General features: G+C 48.1%; 1 protein-coding gene across 1 annotated transcript in view; it reads left to right on the top strand.

The window, feature by feature from the left end:
- LOC135912446 (dual oxidase maturation factor 2-like) overlaps nucleotides 1-12,872 on the top strand; it is a 513,017-nt gene extending 500,145 nt beyond the window's left edge. The window contains exon 9 of the mRNA XM_065444889.2: nucleotides 11,210-12,872. Within this exon, the coding sequence (XP_065300961.1) occupies nucleotides 11,210-11,279 (70 nt within the window). The 3' untranslated portion in view covers nucleotides 11,280-12,872. The remainder of the gene's footprint in view (nucleotides 1-11,209) is intronic.
- The last annotated feature ends 622 nt before the right edge of the window (nucleotides 12,873-13,494 follow it).

Here is a 13,494-nt window from a genome sequence, read left to right on the forward strand (position 1 = left end):
GTTAAAGTAGAGCTCCACGTACGCGCGCCATGCTGGAACGCGCCCCACTTGAGTTTTCGCGCTCTACACGTGGCGAACTTTGGGCAGTGCCTGATTACCGGGCGTGAAGCGCGCAATGGGGCCGAGCGCGGCGCCGCGGAGGTCGGTCGCAGGCGGTCCTGCACGTTAGGGCGCATACCCATTGCTCTGAAAGCCACATACATAGTGACAGCACAGGCAGTTACACATTTCAGAATGCAGCGGAGCACTGTTATTTGCGAAGGAAACGCTATTTGTTTGTTTCCCGGTTTGATAGGCAAATGTTTCGAGCTGATATCGTTGTTTATTTCTGTAAAAACGTTAAAATTTAGTTTACGGAGATGAGCACGAGTTCTGCGTCGACGAAATAACCCTAAGGGTCATCAGTTCTTCTAAAGCCAGACGGTGACCATTTCCTATACGAAACAGTGTGTAGGCTGTGTATGCGAACGTAATTCGCTCAGGCATCATTCTCATAACCCTAAATAGGTAATTGAAATGACTTGGCTTGAAGAAACGCATGGCTGGCGGCACACAGCCACGGTCAGCCATTCTCGGCGGCGACCGGCGCTCAGGTCGAGCCCATCTTCGCCTGCTTGGCAAGTCGCTGCAAATGAAACAAGTACTCATCTACTTCCTGGCTTAGTAGTGTCTTTGCCCGTATGCGTGCGGTTATATATGAACCAGATATATGGTAATTTCTGTCGAGCTGTGCACGTTTGGCAATATAAATGAAAAAAAAATTAATGAAATTGTGGGTTCTTACGTGCAAAAACCACGACTTGGCGCGCCGCAGTGCCAGGTCCACCAGTTTGGACCACCAGAGGTTCTTTAATGTGCGCCTAAATGTACATCGAATATTCTTTGCCAGTAGAAATAAACTGGTTTTCTGGAAATATAGACAATTCCTTACCTCGTTCGATTATGTGTGCTTAAGTGCGTAATATGAGTAGCTTGTAGCATCCAAATATTAGCTCGGACTCTTGTTAGTCATATCCGTATATCTGAATGCAATAGGGTAGGTAATTCTTCTGTCGCATGCGTGAACCTTTGATAGCAAAGAGTAGCTTTGAAAGAAACACGGCACTGCATCACAGCGCGCAGAATGCATCTCATAGCGTAACAGCTTTTCTGGAGGAAGTGGCAGGTTCTCGCTCGTCGCAAGGAAGTGCAGGCGGCCAATCGATTGGGCGGACTCACGACCGATCAATTCAGCAGGTGCGAGCTGGATAAAGGAAAGAAAGCCTGCCAGCGCACGCAGCAGTCGTTTTCTTGTAAACCACGGCCGCTGCACGTGAAGCTCAATTTTATGCTGCTATGTGGCTGCAGATATTTCTCGTCGTACGTGCAAAACGCATTCAAGTTTCTCACAAAGACTAATTTTGTAGACCGTGTTTCAATAAGTTAAATTCCTCACTTGTACACAAATACGCATTCTTCACCCGTTCAACACATGTGACTTTCATTGATATCCTATTTACTTGAAGCATCTGCAAGTATGGCTCACTATCTCTTAAGAATGATTTTTTGCGGCTGGCATCCCGTCCAAGTCTTGCTTGTTCTTTTGGCTCTAATTTTTCGGCAAGCCGGAGCATCGGGCAGCATCGGGGCAACAGCGTCGCGCATTAGCCGGTGACACACCCTCAGAATCCGCACAATACGCAACTGAAATGCTCCTCGAAGTGGCGCTCGCGAACGACTAACGCGGCTGAAACATTTTCTCAGCACGGCTGAACGGCAAGTTCAGGTTGCTCGGAAAGCTCCGGCCATCGCGGCGTCAAATAGAGTGATCATTTAGCTCGTGGCTTGCGCGTTTGTGGCCGAACTAACGTATCGGCGAAAAGCAAGTGGTGCCTATTTCTGTAAATTCATTCTATCTGCTTTCATTGTGTCTCGAAGCCCAACAAGCTTTGTATTCACGAGCATTACCGACAGTACTGACTTCGCTTCTCGAATGTCTCAATACAGTGCTGGAACTCAGAGCACAATCGTGACTGCGAGCGCAGTGGCCCCTGTCCTCTGCGTGTTAACAGCCGACGTAGATGTCCGCTTTTGGAGAGGACTCTTTGTAGCGAGGCGGTTGTTATTTCCTCTCTCAGCGTAATTTAACCACTTACTGTCATATTTTAGTGGGAAAATCAGCTATTTTAACCACACCAGGCGCGCAATAGACTGAGCAACGCGCGCTTTGCGACAGGCCTCTGACCGCAGCTCTACTCCTGCTGACACGGAGAAGCAGCGAACTAGGCCGGTCGGCGCACCTGTTCTTCGAGCCACAGTGGTACTACTGCCGACCTCCGACACCGGACACGTTGCGTTTCGACCACCGTGAATGCGTCTTCCAGCGCGTACCAAAGTTTTGCTTAAACGTGGGGCACGGTTAATGCACAACGCACGGGTCACATCTTGGCTTACACCGTGAGCAAAATCAATCACATGTTTAAAATTAATTCGCACAACGTGAGACACGAACAAAGGCCAAAAAGACACAATGCAGCTAGAGCAGCGAATGAGGGGATGCAGCAGCTTCCGGCCCTTCGCGCGCCGGGTTGTCTGCGAAACGGAATGTCTTCCGGCCGCTTTACGTTCCCCAAGCAGCGGGCGTGCGAATTGCGCCGCAGAAATGTTACAGAAATTGCGGCAGTAATGCCTAAGCATTCTTTAGTCGGCCTGTTACATGCCTTGCTTAGTTTATGCATGTAGACCTATCGCTTTTCTGGCGCTAACGAAACAAAATCCGTGTCACGGATGGTGTGGGAATTGTCAGTAGAAAGCTGCAAGGCCCCTTCAAAACGATGGTATCAACTGAAGCGAAATGCTGTCGTAACCGCTTTCACTACAGCTGCTTATCCCCTTTCTATTTTCTCTTTTTCCTTTTTTGCCACAACCTTGACACGGCGACGGCACCAGTTTGTCTAAGGCCACCAATCATTTATTATTATTATTATTATTATTATTATTATTATTATTATTATTATTATTATTATTATTATTATTATTATTATTATTATTATTATTATTATTATTATTATTATTATTATTATTATTATTATTATTATTATCACATGTACCACTCAGTTATTTTTATGTTCAGCAGCCCCAAAACAGGCTTCTTTGCGCACACACTCTGATGTGAGAAAGTAAGCTTTCGAGGTGGGCTGCGTACAACAGTTCTCTCTCCGATCGATTCTTTCAACGCGATAGCGTTAAGGAACCCGTCTGGCAGAAAATCTCATGTAGCGCGTCGGACGTCGCATCGGCAAAACGCTTTTCGAGCCACGTATACCCAGCATTTCCATATGATGCAAGGAATTGACTAAACTATTTGAATTTCTCAAGCTAAAATACGTAGAAAAATCGTAAACTACGATTTGCACAGAACCTACACCCATGATAGCTCCAGGATTGTAACTTGACTGTACAAGAAAACCTAATTCTGTTACGCGAAAACTCAAACAAACCCCTCTACACACACAAACCGGCCGCGGCGTTCACAGACCGGTGGCGGCGTCGGCCATCTTCCGCGCGCCGGCGCTATGGGTGTCTTGGAGCCACGGAGTGGCGCGCCCGGTTCCTTGGGTTAACTCCAGCTAGAGCTCGCCTCCGCCACATCGCGGCCCACGCAAGAGCACGAGATGTTCATCTGAGGGATCGCCAGTCGTTTCTGTGTAGACGTGAGTAAGAGCGGGCGCAACAGAGAAAATCTGGGGGCTATTGCTCCTTGAATATATGACTCTGCCTACGCACTACGGAGGAGGTTTCTTAGCACGTGTTGTATTCGCTTGTCCCCTAGACTTGCCGGAATTGCGGAGCGCGGTCAAGTTTGTTTACGCTTCGCCTCTGGCCGCCCGCACGATGAGGCAGTGGGCACGGACGCCCCATTTGGTTATCGCTGCGTCTGAAGGGCGGTGCAGGATCTCCAGGGCACCCAATGGGTAGCGGGAGGACCAAAGCTGCAAGCAGGGCGGCCCGTGCCAGGGGTGTATAGGATCGGCTGTCCATTCTACACGAGAAAGCCTTGGCCAGGCGACGCCTCCTGACAGCGGCCCCAATGTGAAAACGTCAAGCAGCGCGGTCGCGCCGTGGCGCAGTATACACTTCGTTTACATTGCTTCGTCCGCGCTTTTCTTCGCTGCTCGTGCTGACGGCGCTCCGTTTTCGACGGCGGCAGATCGCCTGCTTGCGCAACAGCGACGCAAAGATTGCAGTGCGGTTTCAAGAAAGTTGCCGACGCCGGCAGTTTTTTTCGTGGCGGCCACCTCAAGAAAGGGGAGCGTGTGCTTCCGCACATGTACGGCGTTGAACAAATTGTGGACGGCGACGTGACAGTGAAAGCCAAGTGCGTGTCACAGGTGTCCGACAAGATGTTGTACGACGTCGAGCTAGAAGTATGCACCTAGTTCAGAAATTTAGCCACTTTTACTTCAATTACAACATAAGTCTCTCTGGCAGCAGGAACTTCTGTTGTCATACTGCTCAATGACTGCAGATCCAGTGGGCTGCTTGTTGACGGTTCTGTCACTTCAGAAAGGCATGTTCTGTTTCACACGTGTCTTAATGCTGCGCTGTGTCGCTGCAGTGCGAGAGCAAATGTCCCCGTGTTGCCGACTGCTTGGAAGACTGCTGTCATTGCCATTGGTCTGTTAGACGCCGCTCCCATCTGCATCGCATAGGAATGAGACAGTATGTCTGCCTATTTGTTGTGGGAATTAAATTAGTCCCAATAATATGTTTTCAAAGGTAATGTTCTTGTGATTGTGTGCATATAATATTCTACAAGAGTGCTACCACTACAAATTATGACACTTGCACACTGCCAGTCATACCTTTTCACCCTCTCTCGATCTTGTGCTTGCTTTCTGTATATAGGCGGAAAGATGGTAGGAATGTATGATGGATGCTGATTAGGTCACTCTTGCAGTTCCCAACGAAATGGGTGCTGCAAATTTGCGTGCTTTCTGATGGCTCCCAGGGAGTGTCATCAACACTGCGAGCACAGAAAGAACACATGCGTTAGGCACCAATAAGCATGGACCTATACTAACGAGAAAGACCGTCTTCCCATCTTCAGCAACGTGGCCTAACTTATAGCTCCTTATACCCTCTCAGCCTTAGCTTCAAGCAAATCACATATTAAGATGTTTTCGACAAACTGTGCACTCCTTTAATACATGGTGATTCGGAGATGCCTGTAACTTGTGCTGCCTATTTCTTGTCACGTAACATCACTGCATGGCACGAAGGGAACTGCATTATTATAAAGCTAACGCAGTATAGGGGAAAGTTGGGCGAATTGGTGATTAATAATCATATCGTGTTGGTGAAGCGGCGCACTGACCAGTACGAAGCGAGTGTTACAAGCACAGCGAGTGTCACGTATTCGTGTGTGTGTCTGCGTTGTCCTGGTCAGTGCGCTGCTTCTCCAGAACACTAAAGCAGTTTCCTTCCCAGAGTACACAAAATCCTAGACCACAACAGCCAAAACACACATCTGCTCAAAATTAACAATTTAAGTACTACATAGGCGCATATTGCCTTATATCAATGCAGATGTTGGAGTAATTGCAACTCATGGCATTAGTCAGCAAGGTATATTTTCACTGCTCATGAGAAATGGCTCGTACAGACTGCTCCGCGCAATAAAACGAGACCACGTTAACAAGGCATTAACTTGGGGCCAGCAGCTCGGGCGCAAGCATTAGCGATACATGCCTCACATAAGCATGTCAAGTTCCTCGTCGGGCGAGCAGCTAAATTTAGCTCACGCCGATAACCGGCTACTACAGGAAATGAAGATTTTCGGCAGGAAGAGTGAATCAGAAAGAATGTGCAAGCTGGTAATTACCTTCAAGCATGCTTGCATATTGTGAACTTAGAAAGCATGGCCAAACAACAAACATAACGCGCATTTCTCGAGTGGCTGCTTTTCGATCGGCCGCTTACCGACGCACGCGACGACCGCGGCTTGCTTAAATACGGACTACACAAAAGCAGCGCGCGGCCTCTTTTGTTACCTGCACAACTAGTAGTTTAGCTTGCAGCGTTTGGAAAAGGGAAATAATTCTCTTGAGCTCGTCCTTGCCGATCGCGAGGGAAAGCACAGTGAAATCAAATAAATTCGAGGGTTCTAAGTGCCAAAACCATGCCAAAACCACGAAATCATTATGAGGCACGCTGTAATGGGGAGTATCAGGAATAATTTTAACACCCGGGGGTTCTTTAACGTGCACAAAAATCAAAGCACTCGGTAACAACGGTGTTCTTTGACTTTGCCCCTATCGAAATGCGGCCGCCGTGACCGGGAACCGAGCCCGCATCGTCGAGCTCAGCGGCGCAACACGCATGCATTTACCGCTAACGCACAGCGGATGTCACCACAATTCAACTACACGACACGACTAAACCAACGGCCGTGCGCCAAAAAGAGGCATATCACTATTCCGTTTTCATCGAGTGGCCGTGATATTGCAGGCGACTGCAAAAGTATGAGACTTACTTGACTCGTCGCACTGCAGTTATCAATGCTTGTCGTCAGCCCTCGTACCACTCACCCCGGAAATCTCTAGAACTTCATGGACGGCGTTCGACCTTTCGTGTTTTCGCGGCTGCTGCGGCAATCAACAACACAGCAGTATTGCGTGCCACCTTTCCTGGCTGATAAGGTCGCACTCACCATCGCAGAAACAACGCGCACGAGCGCTCCCGCCGTGCAGAACACAGGCGCGCGCTGGCGCAGCGACGACCCTCGAAACTTCCATCTGTCCGCTAGGGGAGCAATTGGCGCTGGTGCCGCGCGGGCAAACTTTAGGTTGCCTCGTCTATGGCGGACAGCCAATTTTGTATGCAAACAGCCCCTGCCACTCTTTGGCCTCCGCGGCCCCAACCGACGGACCAGTCCGGGTTCCAGCTTTGGTCTCGGCGTTGCAGCTTTAGTGTTCCGGAGGTGCCGCCAAAAATTCGAAATAATGGCACGTTGTTATAATTAGTAATATTTACGTCCAGCTGCCAACTTGTGACGCTAAGTTCAGCACTACCGCGCCCCGCGACTTCTGCAACACCAGTCAGAACTTTGCCACTGACGGTACATCGCACAGACTTTCTCGCGCCTGCGGCGCTGGTGCTGAGCCAGTCATCGTCACCGGCGGCTTTTCAGTCACTTGCCTTCAACCGCAGTTGCTAAGGCGTTCTGCCTTCTAGATTTTCAATATATGCGGCTGAGGCTCTACTACGGTCGCTACTGCTCTCACAGAAACATCTGTGCTGTTATTTACAAAGTACACCGCTGTAAGGCGCGAGAACTGACGGAGAACCGCCGCGACTGACTTAGCCCGCTGCTTCACCTACTTTACCGCGCCGGCAGCCAGCGTCTGAGCGTAAACAAACTCGACCTCACTCCGCCATGCCGGCACACCTAGGGACAATAGCCTGCAACACTCGCTAAGAAGCCTCCTCCGTAGTGCCTTGGCAGAGCCATATATTCAAGGCGCAAAGCCCCCCAGATTTTCTCTCTCGCGCCCACTCCTACTCGTGCCTGCACACAAACGGCTGGCGATCCATCAAATGAGCGTCTTATTGCAAGAGGATGTGTTTCCACCACAAAGCTCACCTTCGTGCATATAGCGTTCGCGGCAAGCGTTCCAGGTAAACATTACGTTTGCATATGCTCCAGTGCCAGGAAGCATGAGAAGCAGTCAGGGATCTTTGAATGCTGTCGCGTTCCACCCTTAAAGGCGAAGCTTAAGCGTCCTCCAACTTTTTTTTTTTTATGCGACGCAAGTCTATGGGCAGTCCAGGCGCATCTCTGCCGCCAGCGGCGCCCTGAGGTTCCTGATAAACTCCAAGAGAAATGAAATCGTGGCCGCGCGCTCTATTTTCGAAGCGTGCCATCCGCGAACGCGGCTCAATGCGTGAGCGAGGGGGCTGAAGCGCGCCTCTTCTGCCGAGGCACGGGAGTGAGGCGACAGAGGAGGGGCATTCTTCACCGGCGGCTGCTGCTTACGGTGCGCCGGGCGGGCGCCGTATCTTGAAAGCGATCTGCGACGTGACCAAAGTGCGTGCCCGCGCGGGCCTCATCTTCAAAGCAATCTGCAATGTTTGCTGAGTGCGCGTAGTGTCGATAGCTTCGCATGCGCTCTGCTTTCGACGTTTCGTTAGCGTTGAAGCGAGAGATGCACGCAGGTCAATTCGCTCGCTACTGCTGCGGTGATTCTTCACTCCAGCATTTTCAAAGCGAGCTTCCGCGGTCATCGAACGACATGTCTTCATGTTTACTTGCGCGTGATACCATGATTTTCAATTTCGTAAGCGAATGTTAACAAGATTGTACAGTCACTAAATCTACTATCCTTGCTTCGTATAGCTCTGCTGATTTGCTATCGCAATCCGTGCTTCGCCTTTCAGGGGAAACTGCGACCTTCTTTTTAAATTGTTTCTTCATCGCTTAAAAGCTAGCAATCATCTGCATTTACACTATGATAACGAATAAGTCTCTTAACTTCGCAAATTACGCATTCTTGTGCAGATACACTTTTTGCACGGCACAGATTTTCCTGGGGTACTCGAGAAAAAATATGTCGCTACATGGTCATCCTCGCGGGTTTGCTTGCTCATGTATCCTCCTGTTTGCTGCCACTTCGTTGCGGTCTCTAGTTATAGCAGTGAGCTGCCACTACGTCGCCGAGCCTTTCTATTTGGGACACTTTCTGTGCCGCATCAATGTGGGACTGCGCCCTAACCAAGATCGAGACGCTCTTGTGCGATCAAATTACGCGCTGGGTCGGAGCGCCATGCCACCGCACAGCGAGATCTGATAATGGCGCTCACATTTTGCTTGTGTGACGACGAGCCTTAAGAATTCCTGTCCCTCATGCGTGCCTGCCAAGAAGTGATAACTGCGCTCTTCCTTTGCTCAAGTTTCACTTTTCAAAATGTTGTTGTGCCAAAGAAATTGATTATGCCTAAGAAATCAGCTCTGTCAGTGCTTTGTACACACAGAACCATTAATGAATTATTTGTATGACAGGCTTCAAGTAAGTCTCAAAAGGCTTATTTGTATCACTTATCGGTTGCAAAGTAAATTAGTCCAATTTTAATGCTTGTGTAATTACTACCTCGAACCGCTTCAAAAGATATCGTACCGTGCTTACACCATATCGAGAAAGTCTAATAATTATAGTAGCTTTCCAAATGTTAAGTATTTTCGAACGTATTTTCTGAAATAAACTTCAGCTAGCCTACTGCAGGACGTTGGCTTGGCCCACCGATCTACAATTATTCCTGTCTTGTACGCCATCTTTTCTCTGCAAATGTCCTTGTTTCGGCACACAGCCTAGTTATATGAAATACTGTGGGCGTTTTGTAGAAACAGACGAGGAAACTGAAGGCTGCATTCGTAAGAGGGCAAGCTAGTGCATCAACAATTACAGTCTTGACGACTCCAGTCCCTGAATGTACGTATAGGCTAAGACTTCCCAACATTGTCTGAGGATCTGCTCAGAAAGCGCATGAGTACCTTACTGAAGTTTTGAAGGTAGAGGGAGACTCCGGAGGAAATTAACTTTCAGCTCACCGGTGTAGATGTCTTCCTTACGGCTTCGCGAAGCAATATGTATGTTGATGTCATTGTACACCAGAGGCTCCTGTAAAAGCACGTCCCTCTTCTGTAATGTCTCCATAAAGCTTGTTTAGGGTCGCCAGTTTTTGTTGGGCTGTTGAGGGCACCCAGAAATTCCTGCAGAATTGTGCATGTTGCTCACGTGTTTTCATTTTGCTAGTGCAGTTTGTCTGAGCAGTGTTTAATTGCACCATGACATTCCAGTGAGCACAAAATCTAATGATAATCAATAAAATGACACATGAAGCTGTGTACCTCTGTGTGTAACATTTTAGTGGCCGCCATATCAGTAACATCAGAATCTTAGAAAAAAAATGCAATACACACAGCCGCATCACTCCATGCGTATACGCGTTCTTGTGCCCAAATTTACACTTGTACATGAATGTGCTCAACAGTCGTCGATTCAGTCTTGCAAGCATACCTTATATTTTCCCTAGCTGCCTTCACCCAGAACGATCACACACTCGTGACGCCTGCGGCAGAAAAGATGTTGCACATCCGCCGCCAAGATTTGTGAGTGGTGGCGCTGGCTAATTCTCCCAAGCTTAGTTCTAGTAGTAACAGATAAATACCGAAGAAAATGGATGGGGAAACCGCGCCGCGATAGCTCAATCGGTAAAAACATCGCACGCGTAATACGAAGATGTGGGATCGTTCCCCATCTGCTGCCTTTCATTGTTTATCCACTTTCATTGCGATTACTTTATCGTTTCTGTAGTTCAATTCTCAAGTGGAAGTAATTTTCCATATGTTTTCTTTGGTGTCTTTGTTTGTTGGCTTCTCATGATATGATAAATAAAACTCGGGCCCCTCGGTTCACCTCTTTTATCTCTTAGGCACACCTCATGTGAAATATGCAGGCTCCTTAGAATAGGGGTTTTCATTAAAATGGGTGCTAAAAGTATAACTCCCATGCAAACGATCTTGCGAGCGAAACGACGGAGGTGGCTGTTGCGTTCACTCGTCGCTGGCAAGTCGAAGCCAACGCGAGCGATGACTTTGAGCGACGTTTCCCCGGTGTATGTATGAGGGAAGCATATACGCGCCGAAACTGGCGTGACGCGTGCTTCTTATTAATTTGTGTTTGTGCTTTACAGTAAAGAGCTGCATAAAATGTTTATGAAGGTCTTGCAGTAGGTTCATATTCTTGCGCGTACCAAAATTTAGTTGTTTGCTCGTTCCATGCGACAATACTTAGTACTTGAGTGATATCCAGTTCCTGCTTCGCTCTATTATCTAGTCGCTCATAGCACTTCTCGATGACGCGCGAGGAATTCTAGATTTTCAGAACTGAGCGATCGAGCGACACGACTAGTTATTGGTTCCCGCGATGGCCCGTTTCATCGCTCAGAGTTGTCACTTGTCGCCGTCGCGCACAAAATTACTTTCATGGGATTTTGGCTAAAGAGTGCAATCTAAAGTGTAAAAAAAAAACATCTCTGTAAGACCCTGTAACACCCTTAAGGGTGTTAAAACGATGTTTCGCGAGTGTGTGTCGGTAGGCGAGACTGTCGCACAAACTTTAGATGCCTCAGCTTCGCCCGTGTTCTCGAGTGAATGCATTTCGTTTTGCAGACGATCCAGCTTCACAGTGACGACATCGAAAGACGTGAACATCGACCTCCAGTCGGCAGCCATGTGGTGACCAGACGACCTGGCAGGCTTCCGTGCCTGTCACCGACACTCGAGCAACATCGACACTTCTCATGCTCAATGCCGCTGTGCGGGACGGCGCTCTTTGAAGCCGGACGTTCTTCGTCGTCATGCCCTCGAAGGAAGGGCTGTGATTTGCGTTACGCCCTCAGCTATTGCTGTTTGCTTCTGAGCGTGCCACATTCTGAACGCAAGCACGTTCAGAGACATTCGTATCTTCGGCGCCAGTGTGTGTGAGGACGTGTAGAAACTGAAAGCATTTGTTAGAAGTGTGGAAGGTTCAAGCATTCCAGCCAATAGAACACACCGTTAATGGGTGGTTCGTAAAAGTTATCCACCGCCAAAACGTCTAATGGAACCTTAGAGAAAGTGGAAGCGATTGAGCGCTTAAGGCAATTTTCAAATTTTTCTCTCGCTTTTTTTTTTCAGGGGGGGTGGATGGAATTGGGCGACCTGTGTACTAAAACAAAGGCGGAACGCTCGTCATGGCACATTCCACTCCAGAAAGCGTTTTACACCACAATAGCGTTTCAAGCATCATTGCAGGTAACAAATTGATGGCACACTAGTCATGCGAGAAGCAAAAAAAACAAACGGTGGAATGTGATAGATGGCCCAATGTAAACGTAGAAACGAGCGAGTGCTTACTTTAATACTCAAAAATTGTGTGTGAAGTATGACACTCGAAATGCATTTGATGCAACTCAAGTAGCACAAGCAACCTTTTTAATTTTGTTAAGTATGTATTTCTTGCACTGCCAGTGGCATGCGCCAGTGGTTTCCATTTCTGAGAGTCGTGTTGTAAGTGTTAGGAACGCGGACGAGCAGCGGCCATTTATGCTTTAAATACTGATATTGGCATTGCAACTAGCACCTATTAGCCTTTACGTTCTTCTATGCATAAAATAGTCGAACTGAAAGCCATACAGCATGCAGGTTATCTGAAATTAATTACTCGCTGAGTGCAAAAAGAAAGTTTTCCTAAGTTTATTCCAATCATACGTGATGCGCTTGACTCCTTAGTCATCGGCACGGATTCTACCACAGACTGCTCAAATGCGTTACTTTCTTATCTAAAGATGGAGGAATGCAAGCATGGTAAATTTGATATTTTCACACCGTATAGATGCAATATTCGCGGCTATAGCTGATGCAAGCAGTTTTTATTGCTAATGTTCGCTTTCTTTCGCCAAGCATTGCCGAAGCTGTCGGCACTATGTCAGCGCCGGATGACAGCCTCGCGAAGGCTCAACCCGTTCAGGGCGCTTAATCACGCGCGATCGTTAATTGTCAAGATCGACGCTGCTCGTTGGTCGTATGCGACGGCGTTTGTGCACAGCGGCCTCCCGGGGCCTGGGCTTGAACGGTGCCGACGCAAGCAGAAGCGACTCCAGATGTGGTGATACTCTAGTCGGGCCGGGGACACGTGTCACGCCGAGCTCTGTGGCTGGTCCATCAGATGTAGGGAAGTCTCTTCCGGCGCATGCGCAAAAGAGCTGAAAAATCGGCTACTTCAAGTGCGCACTCGTGTTTTGAAGCTTTGTGATAAAAATGAAATAAAAAACGCAACTTACTGTTTTGCTTCCTTCTTGGTGCTGGCAACTGTTGAAAATATGCAATTGTGGCGCATGGCAAAACCTGTTGTACCTGTTTTTAAGCGCAGGAACCGCTTAAGAAACGACTGACCGATGGCTATGGCCCTTGGCGTCGATAACAAAGTAAGGCTCACACTTGGAGGTTAGAAGGACACAAGGTGGTGTTCTGCCCGTGCTGCGTTGTCAACTGCCACGCCAAGCCAATAACCATTCTGGCACTCGAACAACCAGTGGGGCCTTTATTCGTTTATTTATAAATTCTAAGTTGCTAATCTATAGCACTATAAAAATGTGACCACCCCCGGACAATGAATAGCTTCCAGAAACAGTGCTGCTACCAGGGGCATTATAACGTAAAACTATTCCAATATTTTTTTATTCCAATCTCCTGACGTCAAACTTGCATAACCACCTACACAAGCATCCGGCGGTGACCCGCCGAGTTGCTTAAAGATACCAATGAAATGCTTCCCTATTTTATAGGAGGTGACTTTTGTTTGCTTTAAAAACGAATAACATTGCCTACACTGAGCGGCTTGTCTTATCTAATTGGCCTATAAGAGGCGAGGAGCACGGCTCAAGTGGAGAGGGATTCATTGGGGCCGAGCCAGT

Source organism: Dermacentor albipictus, chromosome 1 (genome assembly GCF_038994185.2).
Source record: "Dermacentor albipictus isolate Rhodes 1998 colony chromosome 1, USDA_Dalb.pri_finalv2, whole genome shotgun sequence".
Taxonomy (NCBI): Eukaryota; Metazoa; Arthropoda; class Arachnida; order Ixodida; family Ixodidae; genus Dermacentor; species Dermacentor albipictus.